Genomic DNA, 23165 nt, shown 5'->3' with positions numbered 1-23165 from the left:
TAAATCAGACAGCCAACTATAATGAAGATGCAGAAAAAAAACCCACCTTGATTTTCTCATCGCAACATATTTAAAAAGTGATGAAAGTTGATAAGGAACAAAGGAGTAGGAGGCAACTTTAGTAAACTCCACTTAAGGTATTAAAAGTGATGTAGAAGAGCTCACGTGCAAAACTCACTATTTATTGCAAATTGAAACTTTGCTGAATGGGCCTGATTTTCAAAGTAATCTAACCTCTGATTTTGGGTTCCCACCATTTGGGTGCTGAGAATCTCTGATAACATCCACAAATCAAGCAAGTAACAAGTCAACACTGTGCTACATGTTTGCGTGCAAATCAAAATGTTTGTTCATCCATTATCTCAGAGATATTACCAACCAAAATCTACAAGCCCCAGAATAGAAGCACCTAAAATTTTAAGTGCACAAAATTAGGGATAACAAATGAACGAGCAGGATTGCAATTTTATAAGGATGTTGTCACAGAAATCAATGAGAGTTTTTCCTGTGTAGGGAGTGAGTAAAAGCTGAGTAAGGACTTCAGGATTTGTCCTACTGTATGTAATGTTAACATTCTATCTTATGTTAAAATTAAAAACAGAAGGACAAATCCTGAAATTCTGTCTTATTCAAGCAGAACTCTCACTGATGTCAATGACAACAGTCTTATGAAGTTTTAATCATGCTAGCTTTTTTGTTATACTGTGACTTGCAAAGACTGGCTGTAATGAGAGGGGTGTAAAGTTTCCAAATGTAAAAGGAAAATAATTGTGATGGCTGACTTTTTGTATACAGGTTGCTCCAAAAATAAAAGCACGGATGATAGAAGAAGGAATGACAATGGTTAGCTACCAGCCACATGGGGACAAAGTGAATTTTTTCAGAGTGGTCTTTTCTAACCCAGCTACTAGGAAATCAGACGTTGACTTCCTCCTTGAAGAAATTGAACGGCTTGGCAAGGACTTGTGATAACTGATGCTGCACTTTGAAATGGGATCAATTTTGTGCTGCCATAGTGGGCACCATTAAAAAATGTTACATTTGCTACTCCATGTTAGTTTAATGTATTATGGCACCTCCTGTCCTAAGGATAGGAAGATACTGCCGTTACTGGAGGTACCTAGATTAATGAAAGCTCAACCTTTTTTTTAATTAAAGCTCAACTCCCTTTAGACAAGAGATCTCATCGTTTCACAGGGCTTGAGAGTCACCGTATGCATCCTTCTTAACTGTATCTTTTTCGTCCTCCACCCCCTCCCCCCCGTTTGTTTTCTAGCAGAGTGGTATTGGGGCTTCATATGCCTTCTGGGCTGCAGCAGAGTGGACTAAGATTAAGGTTTACCTTTGCTTTCATAGGCTCCTTTGATGGGTCTTAGGCCCTATAAATATAGCATTCTTTTGTCATTAGTTAAAGAGAGCAGAATACAGAGGCAGGAGCTCCAGAAGAGCCTTTGGCTCCAAGCTTTCTTCATCACAGTGTGTGTGAAACTTCATAGCTACTTGTGGCAGTCAAAAATTATCCTAGAATACAGCTTTTTTTTGTTTTCTGTCAAGCCACATTAGTACTTAGTAGGAAGTGTTGTTTGGATGCTTGCACCTTTTATTGGTTTCTATCACTCACTTTGCTTTGGTTTAGTAAACACATCTGTGCAGCTTCCCTTCACTCTCCCCTTTTTACATTGCATTTGACATCTCGAGTTTAGAGTAATAGTGTAATTCATCCTATGTGTCCATGCAGTGGAGTAAAAGAACATGAAGGGCATTACTCTCTGGTACTGGTTACTGTTATAGTGTAGACTGTTCTGTGGAGCCCTTACTCTTCCTCTGGTGCAAATGGGTAGAGCCTTGGCCTGGACTCCCCCTTCCACCCTCTTGCTCCCCACTGTGCCAGCCAGCACAGCTGAGCTGGTGCAAAGAGGGAAGTATTCTGCACAGTGTATAGGACTGGCACAGATTACTCCCTGCTCACTGTCTAGAACAGGGGTGAGCAAACTTTTTGGCCTGAGGGCCGCATCGGGTTTCAGAAATTGTATGGAGGGCCGGTTAGGGGAGACTGTGCCGCCCCAAACAGCCAGCCGTGGCCCTATCCGACCCCCCCCGCTTCTCGACCCCTGACTGCCTCCACAGGACCCCTGCTCCATCCACCCCCCATGCTCCCTGACCACCCCCGGAACCTCCGCCCCTGACTGCCCCCCGCCTCCCCATCCAACCCCTCCTCTCCTTCCTGACTGCCCCCCTCTGGAACCTCTGCCCCCATTCAACCCCCCTGTTCCCCGTCCTCTGACCGCCCCACCCCCTATCCACACCCCTGGCCCCTGACTATGCCCCAAACTCCCCTGCCCTCTATCCAACCACCCCCCCTCCCCCCACACACACACTCCCTGTCCTTTTACCACACTGCCTGGAGCACTGGTGGCTGGCGGTGCGGCTGCACCAGGACAGGCAGCCACACACCACGCAGCACAGAGCACCAGGTCAGGCCGGACTCTGCAGCTGCTCTGCCCCAGGAGCTCACAGCCCCACCGCCCAGAGCATTGCACTGGTGGCACAGTGAGCTGAGGCTGCAGGGGAGGGGCCGGGGGCTAGCCTCCCAGGCCAGGAGCTTAGGGGGCGGGCAGAACGGTCCCGCGGGCCGGATGTGGCCCGCGGGCTGCAGTTTGCCCACCTCTGGTCTAGAACAAGGGGCAACTAGGGACCAGATAACTACACACTGCTAATAACTCAGGGCTTGTGGCAAAGTCATAGTGTAGCCCTTAGTGATTGTGATCTATTCAGCCATAGACTTTGACTCTGGCTCTGTCACAAGTGAATATAAAGGAATGCTATAGATTTATTTAATTCCTCCACTGTATGTATTCCTGAGAACCTTTGGGTGCATGGATCAACAAGTGGATTACTTAGTAATAACTGAACAAGGCTCTCTGGAGAATATACTGTAGAGAACTGTCCTGCACTATGTAGAATAAATGACCTAACAGGTTTTTTTTATTCCTATCTAATTTTTATTCTCATTTTACATTACAGATAACACTAAAGTTAACACAGTGTACGTTGTATTGGTAATAAGTTCAGTTATTTAGACAACTTTTCTAGAAGTTTTGTTATGAAGGATATAGTTTTAAAATTTTCTATTTTAAGGTCTGTGGCATTTGTTTTATATTTATTTACCTTTGTGCTGTATTGTTTTGTTTGTTTAGCCCTATGGTATTAGGCATTTCAAGTATGCACATGAACAGGGAATCCACTAAACCATGAAACATGATAGGAGATTAGATCTGTAGCTGAAATGTGTATATAATTTTGAGAATTGCTCCCTTTGGTAAGTAGAGAAAAAGGTGGGTTAAAACACTGGCCTGTGCATGTGTGCGAGAAAGGGAGATCTATGCTACATTGTAACAAAGCTACAGCAAAACTGCAACTGTCTAGACTAATGTTGAATAAAGCTCTAATTCACTGCACTTACGTTCAGCCTACTGTGTGAAAGTGTCCTTCATTTCAGTAGAGTCCACAATAGGAACCATACACAGTGCTTCCGTACGTTTAATCATGATATAAGTCTCTTTCTTTTGCTTTTTCAGTTACTAGAATCACAGTTTGCTACTTACTTCTTCAGTACTCTTGGGAACCCCTCCTTCCTGCAGTGTGCCAGACACCTGCCTTCCTTACTTCCAACTCTGTCTCGGAACTCAGGATATCTGCAAAGCCTACAATTGCTGACCTGTGCCATTAAAAATATAGACTTCCTCCCAAAACAAAGAAGATTTCTGATTTCATGCTGGTGTAACCCTACTGAAATAAGTCAGGCCCCCAGTGTTTATATGTCCCCTTAATAAGCTCCTCAGGGCCTAACTAAAAAATGCTCATATCCTGTCACATGGCAGGTACATCCCACATCTACCTGTGTGGCATAGGAACTGGCAGCTACTTGACTCCCTCTGCTGGTGCCAGCAATGCTGAGGCATATAGGCATTAGTGAAGGACCGAGGAGGTGAGCAGGGGCAATAACAGCCACCTTCTGCCTTTGCTGGGAAGACGCGTGTCTGGTAGGTAGACAGATCGCTGGTGAGCGTGAAAAGGAGTCTGTCTCTGCAGTTGGCACTGAGTTCAGGAAGCTGAGCAGCTGGCTCTCTGTAAAGAAGAATGTGTAAAGGAGAATGGCAGGAGGATATATTTCGCATTGGGGAGGGATGTTGATTTGATTTTTGTTGGGGGGGGGATCAGTGTTTAATTCATTATGGGGATTTGATTGGCTTATTTCGGGGGGTTAATTGGGAGGAGTCATTAGTGCTTGGTTGCGGGGAATTTGGGAGAGATCACTGTGTTGAGTGGGGCACTAAGAGGCACAGGCAAAGATAGTAAAATCTGGTCCTATTCAGACTGGGGACACTGTAGCAAAGATGTGTGTGAAAGGCAGGTTGAGTCCTGTGCACCCGTGACAGCTGTTGTCACTTCCTGAAACCCTCTGAAAAGCCCCCACTGCCTCTCTGCTGCCGTCTCACCTCAGGAAATGCTGTGGCAGCAAGTTGGGTATCCCCCGGCAATACTGACACCAACAAGGGGGGGCTGCAGCTGCCCGTTCCCATGACACACAGGTAGATGGGCGTGGTTATATGAGGTGTCAGAGAGAAATCTGTGGTCACCTTTTTAAAAAAATACGTAGAAATAAAGGATGAGGGTTTTTAGTGCTATGCCTCATTGTGTTTTAAATATCAGAAGGGATAGAGCTTCCACTATTTCCCTTGGAAAGCTGTTTCAGAGACAACTAGACCGTCCTTTTAGAAGAAGTATATTTTATAACCTAAACTAGGTGTGTATACGTGCAGTAAATGTGTTTGTTAAATCTTTTGAACGCTGATAATGAATAATAGACATTTGACCTGGAATTATCTGCTCCTGTCCCCAGGGGTTGTATAGCATTGTGTCCTACAGGCATACTTGCCAGTCTGTTTTGAATTTAGCGAATTGATGCATTTAGCAAATTGATGCATTTATATTCCTTCCCCTGGGACACTCTGCTAGCATCTAATAGGTCTCATTTATAGGATATTTCTCCTGATCTTGTTGTGCGATTGCTATGGCACCAAGGTAACTGTAAACTCAATATCCTTAAAACTGCCAGGCACTTTTTTTTTTTTTACTAACCTAGTTATTTGTGTTTGAACAACAAGAGAACAAATTAAATTCACTGAAATTAGCCAGAACAACAAAGTTGTGTTTTAAGGTTAATTACATTTAGTTTCCCAATAGAAAATGCCAGCTGGATAAAGGGAACAGATCACCCACAGCCTGGAGAAAACTGATCAAATCTTTAAAATGTTGAAACTTACAAACAGCACACGTTCCCTAAACTAGTTTCCCAGGAGTGTTTGGAGGGTTTTTCTGCACTATACTGGCCCTGGGCCCTATCCTGAATTCCTTACTCAGACAAAACTCCCATCAAAATTCTATTACAAAGGTGGGCAGGAACTTTACAAGTTTTCTTTGTCCCCAGAAAAAGCACTACCTAGTGAATATGGGTGATTGAATATAGAAAAGAAAATGAAAATATTGTGTTGTAACCTGAGTTAGAGGGGGGTGAGGAAGAGTGATATAGAATTACAAGACAACAGAGAAGAGGCTGCTGAATTCTTTAGCTGCTAATTTCCAAATGTTCCAAATTTTGTTTTTGTTTTGGGAGGTTGTTGGGTTTTTTTTGGTTTTGGGGTTTTTTTGGAAAATGTAGATATTTTGTAAAGAAATGTAATATGTTGTGGGAAAGAGGGATATTAGATGCATTTCTTTACAGCATACTTTCAGCCTTCCCTCTTGGTTAAAAAAGTGGTTATTTAAAGAACTTCCCTGTCTTTTGAATGAGCACCAACATTCTAAATCAAGGTGGTGTATACAGTCAACAGTAGGGTGGCCCTGCCCCGACTAATTTTATGAGGCCCACCAACAGAGAACTCCCTGAAGCTTTTAGAAATTCATAGCAGGTGTTAGATATGTGGCTTGGTGAATATTGAGGAGGAAAGCAGGGGAGACTTTCATCCACATGGCAAACTTTAAGTGCTTACAATTTAATATTGATAAAATTGTAAATATGTTCAAGTTTTCCCACTTTTTTTATCCCAGCCTGATCTCTGTCAGTACCCCATATTCTACGTCCTTATCTTTCGGGTACCTAGAACCTTCCCCTCCATACACACACCCACATGCTTCCACTTATTTCTTCCATCTTCCACCCATGTCTCTTCGTCCTTGCTATTCCACCCTCTGTGTCCAACCCTGGTCCCCTGCACAGCTCTTCCCGCACCATCTTCAATGTCCATTAGTTAGAGGGTGCACAGGTCTTCCAGTACCCCATGCCAGGGAGGTAAGGGGTGGTTAGCTACTCAAATTCAGAGTTTGCTCAGGATGAGTTGTTTGTAGTTATTTATTACTATTTGTATTACAGTGACACTCAGAGGATCCAACAAAGATTGGAGCTCCATTGCACTGTGCAAACACATGATGAATGACTGTCACTAGCCCAACGACTTTACGGTCTATATAAACAAAACAGTCAAAGGACAAGAGCAGAAACAGAGGCACAAAAGGGCAAAGTGTCTTAGACAAGACGGACAAATGGTGGGAGAGAAAACGGAGGCACTGAGAGGGGAAGCAACTGATTTAAGGTCAGAAGCCAAGCCAGGAAAACACCCTAATTTCAACTAACTGGACAGCCACACTCAGGATAGAATAGCAAATTATTTGTCTAGAATCCCAGCATTGTGATTCTATTAGTCTGGTTCTTTAATAATCCAACTTGCTAGCCACCCTAATTCTGAGTCTAACTATGTCAGTCAGCAGAATGTGGCATTGTAGCTTGATGTAACGTGTTGAGTGCTGATGGCTGAACTATAAAGAATGAAAAAAATCTTTATTATAATCACAACATCACCTTTACTCACCCATAGATCCTTGAAATACTATTAAAAAGGTGGGGCAGGAGCCTTTGAAGTTTTTCCATCATTCAGTTCGAGGCAAGATGTAAAGGTCTTTGGAGCCTCTGGCAAATGAAAAGGAATCTGAAAAAAACAAAACAGGTTATTCCCCAGGAAATATTTGGCATGTTGGCAAGTATGAAATATGTATCAATTGCCTCATTAAGAATGTACTAAATAGGTCTTTAAATCCCATAAATTCCTCCAGAAATATGATCTCTTCTGTCAGCAACATTGTAATCTCTATTTTTTTTTAAATGAATGTTTTTCTTCCCCCGACTACTCACAGCAGATCAGATTGACTTCTAAATTCTAGTTTTTTCTGGTTTTCAAAGATAGGCTCAGCTGTTTCTGTCTTCTTTTTCTACTTGCCTTCTCTCCTCCTCTTAGGGCTTGTCTACACTTAAAATGCTACAGCAGCACACAGATGCACCACTGCAGCTGTGCTGCTGTAAGGCTTCAGTGTAGACACTACCTACACTGAGGGGAAGGGTCTCCCATTGGTGTAACTAATCGACCTCCCTGAGTGGCGGTAGCTAGTGTTATCTCCATGGAGACTTAGGTCAGCTTAACTGCACTGCTCAGGGGTGTGGATTTTTCACACACCTGATGGAGGCAGTTAAACCAACCCAATTTTCTAGTGTAGACCAGGCCTTAGGCTATGTCTACACTACGCGCCTTTTAGCGACACAGCTGTGCTGCTAAAAAGTGCGCAGTGTAGCTGTTTTTTGTCGGCGGGAGAGAGCTCTCCCACTGACAAAATAAAGCCACCCCCAACGAGAGGCGGTAGCTTTGTCAGCAGGAGAGCTCTTCTGCCGACACAACGTTGTCCACATCGGCGCTTTTCTTCCATAAAACTTTTGTCGTTCAGGGAGGTGGTTTTTTCACACCCCTGAATGACCAAAGTTTTACTGAGGAAAGTGCAGTGTAGACAAGCTCTTAGTCTTCATCTGCAATTTCCTTTTGATCTGGACATCATCTTTCAGCAACTTTATTCACTGCTTCTTGAGGACCTGAAAGGCTCTAAACAGAACACCCTGTTTAAAAAATAAACTCACCTAATGCACTCATCATTTCCATGGTGCACATATCCTTAAATCACATATCCTTAAATCCTGGAGAAAGGCCGGCAGGCCATTATTTTATTTCTTGAAGTAGCATCAGAGGAGATTTTTTTCTGCTTGAACAGCAATTTGAAGGCAGCAAGTGGCTTCTCTCTTATCTAACCTGTGGCTAGACTCATTAATTTCAGTAGTGTAGTACCAAAAAAAGGGCCTGATCTGGGGCGAGCTACATGCTGTTGAAATTGTCTGAAAGGCTTTGTCTACCAGTCAGGAGTTTCAACATAATTCTTCTTTTTTTGTCATTTACATGAGAGGTTACAATGGGCAAATTAATTCTGTTCCTCTGATAGTTAATGTCTCAAACTGAGGGGAGAAAAAATTTGGACTGCTACGCTTTTAGAGGTAGCTTGATTTCACAGGAGGCTTCTCTGCTCATCTGATCTGTACCAGAAGGAAAAGTCTCCCAGCTGATTTACAATGAAAATTCTATGGAAACAAAAATGTGACATTGAGCTATTGAACTTTCCATATTCAGAGTCATGGAAATAGAGCCGCTGTCTCATTTAATGTTAGCAGTGGTGATCATTGTACTTACATTATGGTCAACATTTTTAAAAGTAACTTGTGATTTTTGGGTGCCCCAAGCGGAACTTGAGAAACCCTAAGATGGCCTGACTATGAGAGGGTGAGTACTCAGCCCTTTCTGAAAATAAGGCTCCTCTCAGGTGTCTCAGTTTAGGCACCTGGAATCACTAGTCTTTTTTGAAAATTTATGATTATACTACTAAGTGCAGGGAGCGTGAAACTCTCAGTGTCGGCTCATGGAATTTCCTCCCATTCATTCTATTGGAAGGGAGGAGATGGGTGTTTGCAGCCCAATGACAAGACAGGAATACACCCCCTAAACCAGCAGATCCACACAAACCTCAGGATATCCATGGAGACCCAATGCATCCTCAAAACTCCCCAGGCCCCTTTTCCCCATACCCAAACATCACTCTCAGGAGCCATGTTGCTACTTACATGGACAGGAGGACCCAGAAACCTTAAAGATATTTTGGTACCTAGGCCCAGATCCATAATGGTATTTAGGCTCCTAACTTCCATTGATTGCATACTAGGGAAGTAAGGATCTAAGTATGTTTATGTATCTGGGGGCCCCTAAATCCTATTGACTTCAAGTGGAAAACCTGAGGCGTTAGATGCCTAAATACCTTTCAGTATCTGGGCCAAAGTGCTTGATCCCATTCCAGTCTCTCCACTGACTTCAACAGGCATTGCATCCGTCCCTAATGGTATACCTACTGGGCACTATTGCTGCTTGGGTCCGTATTAATTCTTGTTCAGATATCCAGCAGGACATCTGGGGGGTCTATAGTGGAACAAAAAGAAAAGGAGGACTTGTGGCACCTTAGAGACTAACCAATTTATTTGAGCATGAGCTTTCGTGAGCTACAGCTCACTTCATCAGACGCATTCAGTGGAAAATACAGTGGGGAGATTTATATACACAGAGAACATGAAACAATGGGTATTACCATACACACTGTAATAAAAGTGATCACTTAAGGTGAGCTATTACCAGCGGGGGGGGGGGAACCTTTTGTAGCGATACTCAAGGTGGGCCATTTTCAGTAGTTGACAAGAACGTCTGAGGAATGGTGGAGGGGGGGAATAAACATGGGGAAATAGTTTTACTTTGTGTAATGACCCGTCCACTCCCAGTCTCTATTCAAGCCTAAGTTAATTGCATCCAGTTTGCAAATTAATTCCAATTCAGCAATTGGAGTCTGTTTTTGAAGTTGGAGTCTGTTTTTGAAGTCTTTTTGTTGGAGAATTGCAACTTTTAGGTCTGTAATCGAGTGACCAGAGAGACTGAAGTGTTCTCCAACTGGTTTTTGAATGTTATAATTCTTGACGTCTGATTTGTGTCCATTTATTCTTTTATGTAGAGACTGTCCAGTTTGACCAATGTACATGGCAGAGGGGCATTGCTGGCACATGATGGCATATATCACATTGGTAGATGTGCAGGTGAACGAGCCTCTGATAGTGTGGCTGATGTGATTAGGTCCTATGATGGTGCCCCCTGAATAGATATGTGGACACAGTTGGCAACGGGCTTTGTTGCAAGGATAGGTTCCTGGGTTAGTGGTTCTGTTGTGTGGTGTGTGGTTGCTGGTGAGTATTTGCTTCAGGTTGGGGAGCTGTCTGTAAGCAAGGACTGGCTTGTCTCCCAAGATCTGTGAGAGTGATGGGTCGTCCTTCAGGATAGGTTGTAGATCCTTGATGATGCATTGGAGAGGTTTTAGTTGGGGGCTGAAGGTGATGGCTAGTACCGTTCTGTTTTCTTTGTTGGGCCTGTCCTGTAGTAGGTGACTTCTGGGTACTCTTCTGGCTCTGTCAATCTGTTTCTTCACTTCAGCAGGTGGGTATTGTAGTTGTAGGAATGCTTGATAGAGAACTTGTAGGTGTTTGTCTCAGTCTGAGGGGTTTGAGCAAATGCGGTTGTATTGTAGAGCTTGGCTGTAGACAATTGATCTTGTGGTGTGGTCTGGATGAAAGCTGGAGGCATGTAGGTAGGAATAGCGGTCAGGAGGTTTCCGGTATAGGGGGTGTTTATATGACCATCGCTTATTAGCACGGTAGTGTCCAGGAAGTGGATCTCTTGTGTGGATTGGTCTAGGCTGCGGTTGATGGTGGGCTGGAAATTGTTGAAATCATGGTGGAATTCCTCAAGGGCTTCTTTTCCATGATGATGAAGATGTCATCAATGTAGCACAAGTAGAGTAGGGGCATTAGGGGATGAGAGATGAGGAAGCATTCTTCTAAGTCAGCCATGAAAATGTTGGCATACTATGGGGCCATGTGGGTACCCATAGCAGTGCTGCTGATTTGAAGGTATACATTGTCCCCAAATGTGAAATAGTTATGGGTGAGGACAAAGTCACAAAGTTCAGCCACCAGGTTTGCCGTGACATAATCGGGGATACTGTTCCTGATGGTTTGTAGTCCATCTTTGTGTGGAATGTTGGTGTAGAGGGCTTCTACATCCATAGTGACCAGAATGGTGTTTTCAGGAAGATCACGGATGGATTGTGGGTAGCAGACAGAATACCTGATTTACCCTGTAGCCTTCCATAATATCCACAGGGCACTGAGTCGCCTTGTTCACATTCCTCACCTTAAGAAGCTTCTGCTGGGCATCAGGGAAGAAGTCAGAAATTGTGTGAACTTTGTGTTTTGTATCTGTTTAGAGGTACTGGCCCATGCAATTGTTGAATATGTGGGAGGAAACATGAAGAAAAGCTAAACATGGATATTTTTGCTTGTGCTGATAACTGATTGCCTTTAACCAAGTGAAGTTTATATTTCTGTAGGTCCCATTGACTTCAATAGGAATGGCTGGATACTTACAAAAATCAGGCCATTGGTGAAAAATTATATCAAATAAAATTACGTTGGAGTATAACAGTGATGGAAAGATGGCCAAGGAAATCAATAAGGGAATCAGTCTCTTCCCTTCTATGTCATTGGTTCCATACTGGCCTAGAACAATAACAACAGCCCATGGTCTGTGTGAAGGGATCTGCTGGTCTTGGTCTTTTTCTTTCTGAAAAGTTGCAACTGTTGGAAAACTTGTTTGCAGTTCTTTCCCTTCACCTGTGCTGAAATAGTTAGGGATATTGTAGCAGGTCTTTTCTCACCTAAAGATGGTCTCTTTCATGGTTCACGATCAGAGCTGAGGCACAGAACTGTGGAGAAGTTTGAACTGACATTACATCCTCCAGATGAATAGAAGACTTTCGTTTCTAGAACTGTGCTTTAGCACCTTTCATGAGCACCAAAGCCCAACTTGAGATGAATGGGGCCCGACCTTTAATCTTTTAGAAATAATCAGTTCCTGTAGCTCCCACTGACTTTACAAGAAGAAGTTGCAAGTGTTCAGCACTTCTAGAAATCAAGCCCTGTGTGGCTCAAGTTTGTCACTCAAAATCAGTGGCCGCATGTGGAAAATGAGGCCCAAATGTTTTTAGACAAAATTTTCAAAATGACCTACATTACTTAGAAGCCTAAATCCCACTGAAATGCATGGGGACTTAGGCTCCTAAGTCACCTAGGTGTATAGAAATTTTACCCATCCCTGATGAAAAAGTAATAAAATTTAATAGAGCGTAATAAACTTTCCCTAATTTTTTTAAATCAGCATTTAGAATGCTAAGGCTATAATGCTCAGTTAATTTCCATAGGTTTTCAAGAGTGATTTCTAGAGAGCTATATTTAATTTCTGTAGTTAGCTGCAGTTGTTCATGAGCAATAAAGTCTGATGCAGTCATACTGTTCTGGTGTAATGTGATGTAAACATTTGACAATTATTAAAATACTTTAGAAAGCATAGCCTGTTTAGTGCTAGAGTATGGCACTCAAGCTTAAATAACGTAACTGTAAAGCAGTAAATATTATTGAAACATTAATGGAGACAGAAAGCTCCTCCTGTTCAAGTCACTAGTTTTGTATATGCATCCTACCAGCTGGGAAGGGGACCTAAAAGTGGAGTTATTTAGTAAGATTTTTTTATTTCCGTGGAGCCTGTTTTCTCAATTGTGATGATTTAAAAAAATTTCCATATATTTTGTACTATTTGCAAAACACTATTTACTGAATTTTATCTTTAGTACAATTATTATTTATTAGTTATATTACCATAGAGTCTAGGAGCCATAGAGCATGACCCCATTGTGCTGGATGCTGTAAAAACAGGGAAAAAAGCCAGGTCACTGTCCTCAAGAGTTTATAATCTAAGTGGAAGAGACACAAAGTGGATCCAGACAGACCAGACACAGAGTACAAAGAAACAATGAGATAATACAATTCTTACTGTAAAATACTCTGTGCACGTGCTTCATTCCATTATCAGTCTCCTTAGCCACATTTCCAGTATTATACCATAAAGTAACTTTATTTGACATAATTTTTTCAACCTCTCTTTCTCTCTGTGTATGTGTGTGTCTATACATATATACACAGTAGAACCCCATTTTTCTGACCCTCCGTTATCCGGCTCTCCATATCAACCGAACAACCAGTGCACACAGGTCCAGAAGCAGGTGATATTCTCATGTGACCACTAGATGGCGATGCAACCTTGCACTTTCCCATTCTCCACCTTATCTAAATTTTTAACTACTGGATCTGGCCCTAGTCCCAACTAGATCAAATAAACAGGGTGTGTGTGTGTGTACGTGTGTGTGTGTGTACACATAATAAACAATGAACTCTCCCCTGCCATCTAGTGATTAATTGGGGAAAAGTCTTCAGGAGCAGTGTGCCTATTTGCAGAGACACACCTATTCTGCCCAGGTGTTCAGCAGACAAAGCTGCATGCCATAGTAATCAAATTTGGCTTTCAGTGTTGAATGCTGGGGTAATGAAATATTGTTTTTCTTATTGTATGAGTAAAGGGCAGCAGAACTGTACTTAGCTTGCCTTGATTGAGGGGGACACAACTGGAACCTCACTTGCTAAGCAGGGGGTAAGGTGTCAGGAGACTAGGTTGTCAGGGGTCAGGCCTTGTGGTTGGAGTTCAAATGCTAGAGCCAGAGGTCAAGACGGCCAGAACCAGAAAACAGAATCAAAGGTCAGATGTGGAGTCAGAGTCTAAATGCCAGAGCCAAGGGTTGAGACAGAGACAAAGTCAGAGTCAGGAATCAGAACCACATTACCAGGAGTCAGGGAATTTTAGGAGCAGGGCTGGTTCTGAGGCAGGAGCAAGGCTGGGTGCAGGGCAGGATCTAGGCTGGCGCTGTGAGGAATAGAGCAGGAGCAGTGTTTGTCAAGAGATATGACAGACTCCATGAGCACATGCATTGAGCAGCCAGTGAGCTACAGCTACTGCTGAGCTTAAGAACTGGCCAGCTAGCTTCTTCAGGAATCAGGCACGGTGGTCTGTCAGGCAGCCTAGCTGGCTCATTAGGGTGCCAGGAGCTTTACTTCTGACATAGTGATACCAAATGCAACTTAAAATCAGAGGCAGTGTGGGTAGTGTCCTACCTGGTGGTGGTCACCTGTTTAAAGGGTCCCAGGTGCTATTTGATGCTTTCCTCTAGTGTTTAAAGACTGAGATGGCTAGACTCATTCGAGAGTCCAAGTTTTCGTCAGTGTAGAGTTGAACTGGCTGAGAAGCTGCTCTGAGGAGGATGAACACTGAACATAGTATGGAAACAGTGTTGCAATGAAAAGACAACACAGAAGAGGCAGCAGTAGAGGTTCCCCACTATGGAGTGAAATCACTAGATAGCTGACAGCATTGAGACCTGGCTAAGTGGTAGAACCTCAGAACATAGTGTTGCAGCCAGAAGCAGTCAGCAACAAGCAATGGCAGAGACTGCAGCAACATTGATGAGCAGAGGCATCACTGAACTATCCTCTCCTCTCAGGGGTGTGAGGCAAACCCACCCAAATCTATCCCTGAACTCCCGGGACGTTGCTGACAACAAACTGTGAGCGGGATGCAGTGGAGAGAAAGAGTGGGAAGGTGGTAAACTGAGAAAAAGGACCTTGCCCAATATGCTGTGGGACAGGTGCTTTACTGATTGATTGCATACTTTCAAGTCATTGCTGCAATGTTTCTTCAAATTAATGCTTTGATTACTTCTTTTAATAATGGTTTTCTTTGTTATACACAGACTAGGTGCTTGTGAGTGGGGAAGTATTGTCCCTTACAGGAGCCCAAGGCTGCTGTTTAGTTTTCCCAGATTACTGGTTGGGGGTTTGAGGCGGTTCTGTTTTGTATTGTTAAGAGGAATCCTAAATATTGAACCTGGCCCTTGTTGCTGCTTACGCCACCTAGTAGAAGGATTACATATACAGGAAAGAAATATACAGATGCAAAGCATTCCCTCTCCTGCAAAGCTTGGAAATATACAAGAAAATAACTACAGGAGCAAGGGGGTTTATGTAACCTGCGTACCTTCAGCTGGAAGGTACTTACTGAGCCATAAGGATAATGCTTCTAAAAGAAGCAGAGACACGGAAGCAGTAAGCATACTCTTTACTGGATGCTGCACCACCGAGTAGCTATGCAGCAAATGAGACAAGGCTGTTTACGAGTTCTGCCCAGTGTACCTATCCAAAGTATATTAGTAAGAGCATACAGTTAGGAGGACTGTTGAGAAGTAAAAACAACATTTTTTCCATGTGCAAATTTGGGAGCCTTTGTGACTGACCAGCCTGGGTAAAATCCTGGCCCCACTGTGGTCTACAGTAAAACTTCCATTGACTCCATGGGGCAAGGATTTTATCCTCTCTGTACAGGACACATACAACATGATCTCCTGCAAACCCGGTTTTGCTTTTGCAATTCTGATGTGGTGTAGGCAAATATTGGAGATACTTGTAATTTTTGGATTTAGTTTCCTCTTTTCAGAATCACAATTGAAAAAAAACCCACAAGGAAACAGAATAGAAGACCCAACATCAACAGAAACTTAAGGTTGCAAAGTAAAGCATTCCAAAGCCATGTACCCATTTGTTCATAGGCATTGCGTTCCTGACTTTCATCAGAGGCTACTATTGCTGCAGGACCCTAACCACACTGTTGGTTACATTGAGCCTTTAAGGCATTGCTCACCCCAAAGGAGGCGTTGTCTCTCCCTGAAATCCCTAGTTTGGGGGTGGCTTTCAGTGTACTTTACAGGCTAGGGCAGAAGGGAAGCAGGACTACATCCCAACTGTACCTTCCCACCTCCTGTGGAGTGAAGTGCACCCTCCAGGGCACACAGAGGTAGCAGCCCCAGTTCCCAGAACAAAGGGACTGTGCTTGATTAGCCTATTTGCAATATGCATAAGGGGAGGCTCTTCACACACGCAGGCTCCACTGCACATGGGCAGAGGCCAGTCACAATGAGTGTACAGATTGGTCCCTGAACAATGAAAAAGGCAGGGCTCTTTCTATCTCTCTGGGCCAAATTCTCTTTTCACTTTTAACAGCAGAAATGCAGCTTTACCCATCATTCTGAATTTACACTGCTATCATGGAGAAAAAAATGCCTCTTTGTGAGCAGCTTGAACGGTGGGCAGTGAATGAGGCCGGGTGCACTTATTAAGCAGTGAGGATAAAAAAGGGAGACAGAGAGCAATTGTTTTGTGTGTAACCGTTTTTCACTTATTATAGCATCAGCCATTTGTGCGAAGCGTTATACAAACACATAGCAGAGACAGGCCCTGCCTGAAGGAGCTTGCAATCTAAATAGCCAGGACAAAGGGAGGGAGAGGAAAGAGAGGAGAGAATGACTTATTTCGGGGCACAGACCAGAGCTAGGAGTGGAACGCAGGTCTCCTGACTCCTAGCCCAGTGCCCTGTCCATTAGACTGCACTGTCCTTCCAAAGTGTCTCTTCTAATAAATTATTTAAAAAGCAGCACTGCACACCCACCTCACTCAGGGACTGATTCTGCTCCTATTGTAGCCAGTGCTAAAACTCCCATTAACTTCAGGGGTGCAGGGTCAGGCCATCACTACACACGGTGGATGTTGTGCTTTGAGGTCTCAATCCTGTATGGCGCTGACTGCACACTGCCAACTGCTCGCAAGTCCCGTTGCATTTTTTTTAAAACTCTGTATAAAAGGGGAAAGCTTTAATCTGGAATACTGGCACTTATTTTAATTACTAGCTCTGTGTATATATGGAGATGATCAGACACCTCGTATACTGAACAGAAAATCCCAGCTAGGAAATAAAGGTCAGTCAGATAAAGATAAGCTACCACATAAAGAGTCAGCTTTAGCGGAAGGTTAACAATATTATTTAAATGTCATCTAGGTTAACTAAGACATAATTATGGCTCAAACGTATTGGTATTCATGCATCTCTCAGCTTTTGGAAAATACATATAATTCAAGTGGGAAAGAGCCCATTATTTCAGTAATAACCATACTAATCATACTGCCAGGCTCTGATTGTTGCCTGGTTGAGGCGGAGTCCCCTAAGCTGTTGCTGTTGTGAGAGCTGGGGACACTGAGTTCTCTCAAGAAGCGCTATCACCCTTCATTTCACTTTTCTTTCACCTCCCCGGGCCTGCATTTACAGCTCCCTTGGGAGCTAGCCAGGGTCAGGCATCACAGGCAAGACTCTTCAATTCTCAATCTCTCTAGAAACCAGCCCCATCAGCAGGGTGGTGACAAAAAATAATTACCATGATAACCACAGGCTTTTGTTCTCCCCCACTCACCCTTGGGAGAAGTGCCAAGAGGGGAGTATTTGCCCCTTCTCAGGGTGGTAAGGAGCGGACAAGAAGGAAGACAAGGCCACAAAGGTGGCTTTTTCTGCCATGCCTACAAGGGCCTACAAGAAGTCGAGCACCAGGGTGTTTTTTTTTATTTTACCTGGCTCCCTCATTATGTGGCCTGTTGGCCAGCCAGGCAGAGCCAGAAGCCCTAATTAGTCCCGCTGATCAAAATTGTTCACATTTTTTAATTATGACATTTGACATTTACACAATTTAGTATTTTTTTTATTAGAGCTGGCGGGAGCATTTTTAACTCTCCCCCCACCCCCAATATGCTATTTCCTTGAAACCAGAATGTTTTGTGAAGACATTTTGGTTTCAACAGAGATTTCAACAGGAAGATTTCTGGGGTGACCTTTCTGGTCGCTTCTGACCAGAGACAGCTGAATTGAAAACCTGTCCTTTTCAGTCTGAAAATGGCCATTTTGACACCTCATAAATTGTTGTGAAAAATAATTGTCATCCTCTGGCCAGCTCTAGTTTTGATGATTTTTTCCCTCCTGTTTGGTTAAAATATGGACCTGGTGGATGTTTTGAAAACTTTAAATTGGGGGATGGGTCGGGAACCACACAGACTTCTTTTTATCATAAATGTCCACCTTTTCTTAATCCAACTCTTTTCATTAGAACTGCTAGTTTTACTCTGTTGCATATAGCAGCACTCCACAGCTGCTAGTAGCAGACTTACAGCTGGATTAAAAAACTATCCAGCAGCCTAACATTTTCAGAGTGATAGTCAACAATAGTCAGCAGGCAACTCTAGGGCCAGAATTGTATTCAGCAAATGTGTTACGGTAGTCAGCTGTCCCCAATAATTAGCATTAGAAATGGGCTGAAATCCTGACAGGAAACCTGAGCTTACCATGGTTGTAGTTTGTATAGGGGAGGGTGGGTCTGTTCCTTTAGCATGGTGGTTATAAGCCCTATCACCATCTGAACTATTTCTGCCTCTGCTGTACCTCTGACTGAACCTGTTATTGAACTAATTTCAAAATGTAAAGCTACAGATAAGTTCCAGCCCTGAGATGGTCAGTACCTGTCTGTACCTGGGCAGAGAATGTTTTCTAGCAGCAAAATTGCCTCTTATTAATGCATTTGAGCACTGAATCCTCCCAACTACTCCAAAAAGAGAAGGATCTGGCTCTTTGTGCCATTTGTTTGTAATTTACACAAAATGGATTCAGTGGTGATGCTCAAGATTTGTATGGATGCGACACGGTTGTAAAATGCAGATCTGGATCCAGATGACAAACATCGCAGAGTCCAGGGTACTCGGATTCGGGGATTTGTTTTGGTCCATTGCAAAATCAGCTCTGGGTTTGGATTTCTAATCGTTTTGAAGTTGGAGGTTGAACAGCCATGGTTTCAGTTTGGCCCCATCTCTAAAAATGCGCAGTTTCAAAGGGTTTGTGGAATAGTGGGGTAATCATATGTGGGAAGAATCACTTGCCCTCAACTGATTCCAGCCAACTCTACCTATTAAATCTATCTAATCATATAGGACTACTTCACTGAAATGTCTAAGCACCCACTCTGGCTGATCAAGAGCATGTGTGGTGGGGGAGAGGGGACAGGGGGAAATGGGTAGTAGGGGGGATAGTAAGTGCTTATATATGAAATCCTGGCACCTTTGAAGTCAATGGGAATATTGCCCTGACTTTAAAGGGGCCAGTATTTCCCCTTTGGTCTTTTCCCTTTCTCCTTTGCCACTGCTGCATTGAAATCAATAATCATAACATTATTCTCCATTTAAAAATAAAATAAAATCTAGCAACCTCCACAGCCTGTGAAAACTGTGATTGTTGTAAGTTCACAAATTTCTAACTTTGGTCACCATGGAATCTATCAGGACCTTTTCCAAATCAGCCCGAAACAAAAACATTGCCATTTCTATGGGAAAAATCTTCTACAAAAACAGATTTTCCCCTCCCCCCCTGAAAAAATTAACAAGCATAAAGGGGAAGGCGGACAAAGTTGCAAGATGTTTTGGGGTCTTTTTCACCACACTTGTGAGATTGGGAATTCCCCCTCTCTCCCCAGCTCTAACAGTTGAGGAGATCTGTGTAAATAAAATTTGTACAATGGGTAGATCAAAGAATATTTCCAGTAGATCTGGAGAGTAAGATGAGAGCAAGCTACCTCTCTAATTAGTGTGTGTGTGCTTGTGTTGTAATTATCCTGGCACGTAGCCAGACTCTCCAAGTGTTTGAACAAGAGCCCATCTCTTTCAAAGTGGAAAAGGATGTTGTGATAGACAATGCTGTAGCATGCAAACACATTCCTGTATTTTTTCCAGGCTACCACAAGATGGCACAGTTAGTTCACAGTAACAAACTTTTTAAAAGGACTGTAGGCAGTAGTAAAACATGACTGGTCAAGGTACTAAAAACATCATCATAACTAGATGTGCGATTCAAAGATTGCATAGTGAGCTAAGTCCCAGTCTACAGAGAAGGCAATAGACATTCCAGTTCCTCCATACATAGGAAAAGGCCTTATATTTTAATAACCCCTAGGTTATTAAAAAATGGTTCCTTAAGTCAGTGCTCCTGACTTTAATGGGGCCAGGATTTCACCCCTAATTTTTAACCAATTTAAAATAATAGTTGCTTCCACCCAGTCTTGCCTTCTTGATCTATGTGCATTCATCCCCTCTGCCAGAATAGCCCATCCATCCCTCAAGCAACCAGGAACAGAAGCTTTAGGAACAGAGATTCACACTTCTATAAACAGCCAGGAGAGGGAGAAGAAGAAAGGTTGGGGGGCAAGGGGAAGGAAATTCCTGTTCTTCTAGGAGCCAATGGGGAGAGAAAGAAGAGAAGAATGTATAACGAATGGAGTCTGTGACAGCCCATCAAGGGCCACCAAATAATGAGGATACATCATCCTGACAGTGCTTTGTGTTCACCTTATGATGATTTATCAATAGGAGATGGCACTGTGTCCAACTGCAGCAATGTCATAGTGTATCCACACTACATCATGAAGCAAATATCATATGTTATAATGTGCACCATAATTGTTTTGTTTTGTGAGTCTCATTCTGGTGGTTATGCTTGGGAAGGGAGTGGTTGGGTGATGTGTAGTGGCCTGTGATATGCAGGAGGTCAGACTAAATAATCTGGTGGTCCCTCTGGTCTTAAACTGCATGTCTCTCCAAAGTTGCTCTTCAAGGTAAATAGTCCCACTTTTGCAGCTCTAACTTCCTCAGCAACAATATAGAGGGACTGATGTGTAGAAAGATCACTGAGAAAAGAAACTGGATAGGCTAAGATAGTTCTCTTCAGACTGTTGCTTCCTTGTGACTCAGACCTGGTTTCCTTTTTTCCTCTAAAGTACTTAGTGGCACACTTTGGGCTAGATCAGGGCATTTATGCCACTGACCCCTGTGGTGTATTGAAAACTGTAAAAATTACAAGCTGTCAGTTTAAATCCTAAAAGGTTTCACAGTCCTGCGGATTAGGGGGCTCTGCTGGGAAGTGTGCACAGTGCAGTCAGTCAATTTGCAGAAAGCCAGTATGGTGGGGTGAGTTGTGCCTCTGTTTTTTTATTTGCTCTTGGGTCTTCTGTGTTATAATTCTGAATTCTAAGAAATAAAGTAGTGTTCTGTTGCAACCTTTCGGCAAGAGTATGTTTGAATCTAACTTCTCTGTTTGTATAGCATCAGTGGGAGCAGAAGGGAGACAGAGTTTGCCTCTAAACCTTCCCCTTCCTCTCTCAGGTACTTACCAATCTCCCTGAAGTTCTTTTTCCTTGGGGAAATAAATCATGGCATTGTAGCCTCATTGTGTGCTAAAGAGAAAGGGGTCTCTGCACCTTCCCTCACCACCTCCTCTGTATACCATGTAAGGAGGAACACAAACTGTTCCTTACATTCTGCTCTGTTACATCAAGAGAGTCACACGAGTCACATGCATCTCAAAGCAGAATTTCTGTATGTATTATTACTTTTTTGTTTCCCCTTATTTGATACCTATCTGTCCCTACGCATTCAGCCTTCTTTTCACCACTATAAGCATTAGCTCTCCTGTGTTCTTTATTCTTGCTTTGTGGTTCTCAAGCATGGATAGGAAAACAAGTTTCCATAATATTGATCCTTCTGGAACATTGTGAATTTGAATGCTTGACTCAAAGATCATTGAGCCAATGTTCTACTTAGCAGAGACTGGGAGGGAGAAGGAAAATGGAGGGGAAAGGGAAGGTCAAAAACGTGAGCAAAAAATGGAACAAAGTGGAAAAAGTAGAGACGCTGTGAAAAGAGGGGTAGAGAAAAAAAATCCATATTTTGGAGATTCTCTAGTTGATGATATCCTGCATCTAGGGCTATGTCTATACTACACAGCTTTTGGCAATATGGCTGCATCACCACAGCCGTACTGCTAATAGTTGCGCAGTGTAGCCACTGTTCGTCAGCTCTCCTGCTGACAGAAACATTCTACCCCCAACGAGTGGCGTTCACATTGTCGGCAGGAGAGTGCTTCTGCCCACAACGCACTGCTCACACTAGCGCTTGCTGCGGCAAAACTTTTGTCTTTCGGGGGAGGGGGTTAACAAAAGTTTTGTCGTTCAATTGCCATTGTAGAATTGGCCTCAAATAATGAAATCTGCATGTGCTTAATGCATAATGTCTAATTTTACCATATGGCCAACTTCAGCTTTTACTTTATTTCTTGGTGCCAATGAGACTTTATGAGGCACTTGTATATTTGCCAGCTTACTGGGATCTATATCAACATGATGTATTACACCTTTAATGCACCCCAGTCTGTTAAACATCTCATCAAACTGTTAGGGATATATTTTGCATCCTGTTTTGTTGGCAAGTTATACATCCATTTAATTGTTTTGTATATGTTTATTGTGATTAGGTATCTTGACAAATGTGAAGTGTCCACCAGGTCCAGCAGCTACTGTTACCGGATGACACAGATGTTACTGAGGGTGAAATTTGGGCTGCAGAGCTTTCTCACTGGTGATGAAGTGCAACCCAGAAACAACCCAGTTTGATTCATATCCAGGTTCAGTGACCATGGCTAATAATTTAAGAAAGCATCACTTTTCTAATAATGAGAGCCCATTTTATAAAGAGACATTGGGATTCAGGAAACATGGAACTTCATGGTACAATTTAAACAGTGTAGCTGCATGTTAACATCCATGGTGGTTTAAAATAACATTAGGCAGGTTGGCTTAATAACACCGTTATTAGACTCAGAGAAGTTAATAAATGGTCACCAGATGACAAAATATTGCATATTTTTTGTTATGTCTCAGGCTTGTAATTTCCTCCAGGACAAGGGTACTCCAGATTTGTTGAACTAGCATCCCCCAAGTGGATCCATAGGGAGTTTCCAACCTTCCACAATGGAAAAGTGGGCTGCTACCAGGAGAAACCCAGAGGGGGAGAGCTACCTTTTTTTTGTTTGTTTTGTTAATCTGGAGAGTCATTGTTAACTTGTAGTAAGGAGTTGAAAACATTCATCTGATGGTTAAGACGTATTTTTAAATATTTGTTTTATCTTCTCCCAGAAGACACTTTTATTCTGCTGTGATCCCACTGTATCCAGTGGGCTAGACTGGTCTTGGACCAAGCATGAGCACATAGGGAGGAAGACAGGGTAAGTGCTCCATCACTGCACTCGGATTTTGAATCTAATGCTAGGACCAGGGAAAACTATAGTCCCTGAGATGTGGTGGGGGACACATTTGTCCCCAGAGGGAGCAGAGGGGAAATGGAACCGTGGCCTATTCCTCCCTCTGCACTGGATTGTCAAGCATAGCAATTGCACTGGGGAGCACAGGACGGACTATCCTAAAGCATTCTATGCAAACTCCTCTCTCTGACTAAAGCC

General features: G+C 43.0%; 1 protein-coding gene across 1 annotated transcript in view; it reads left to right on the top strand.

Annotated features, from left to right (window-relative positions):
- The window catches only part of LOC144260144 (glutamate decarboxylase 1-like), a 47062-nt gene extending 46093 nt beyond the window's left edge, over positions 1-969 (top strand). Inside the window, exon 16 of the mRNA XM_077808704.1 lies at positions 796-969. Coding sequence (XP_077664830.1) covers positions 796-969 — 174 coding nt within the window. The remainder of the gene's footprint in view (positions 1-795) is intronic.
- Positions 970-23165: the final 22196 nt, after the last annotated feature.

The sequence above is a fragment of the Eretmochelys imbricata genome, chromosome 2 (genome assembly GCF_965152235.1).
Source record: "Eretmochelys imbricata isolate rEreImb1 chromosome 2, rEreImb1.hap1, whole genome shotgun sequence".
Lineage (NCBI taxonomy): Eukaryota > Metazoa > Chordata > Testudines > Cheloniidae > Eretmochelys > Eretmochelys imbricata.
The sequence above is the reverse complement of the archived record's forward strand: the minus strand, read 5'-3'. Positions and strand labels throughout refer to the sequence as shown.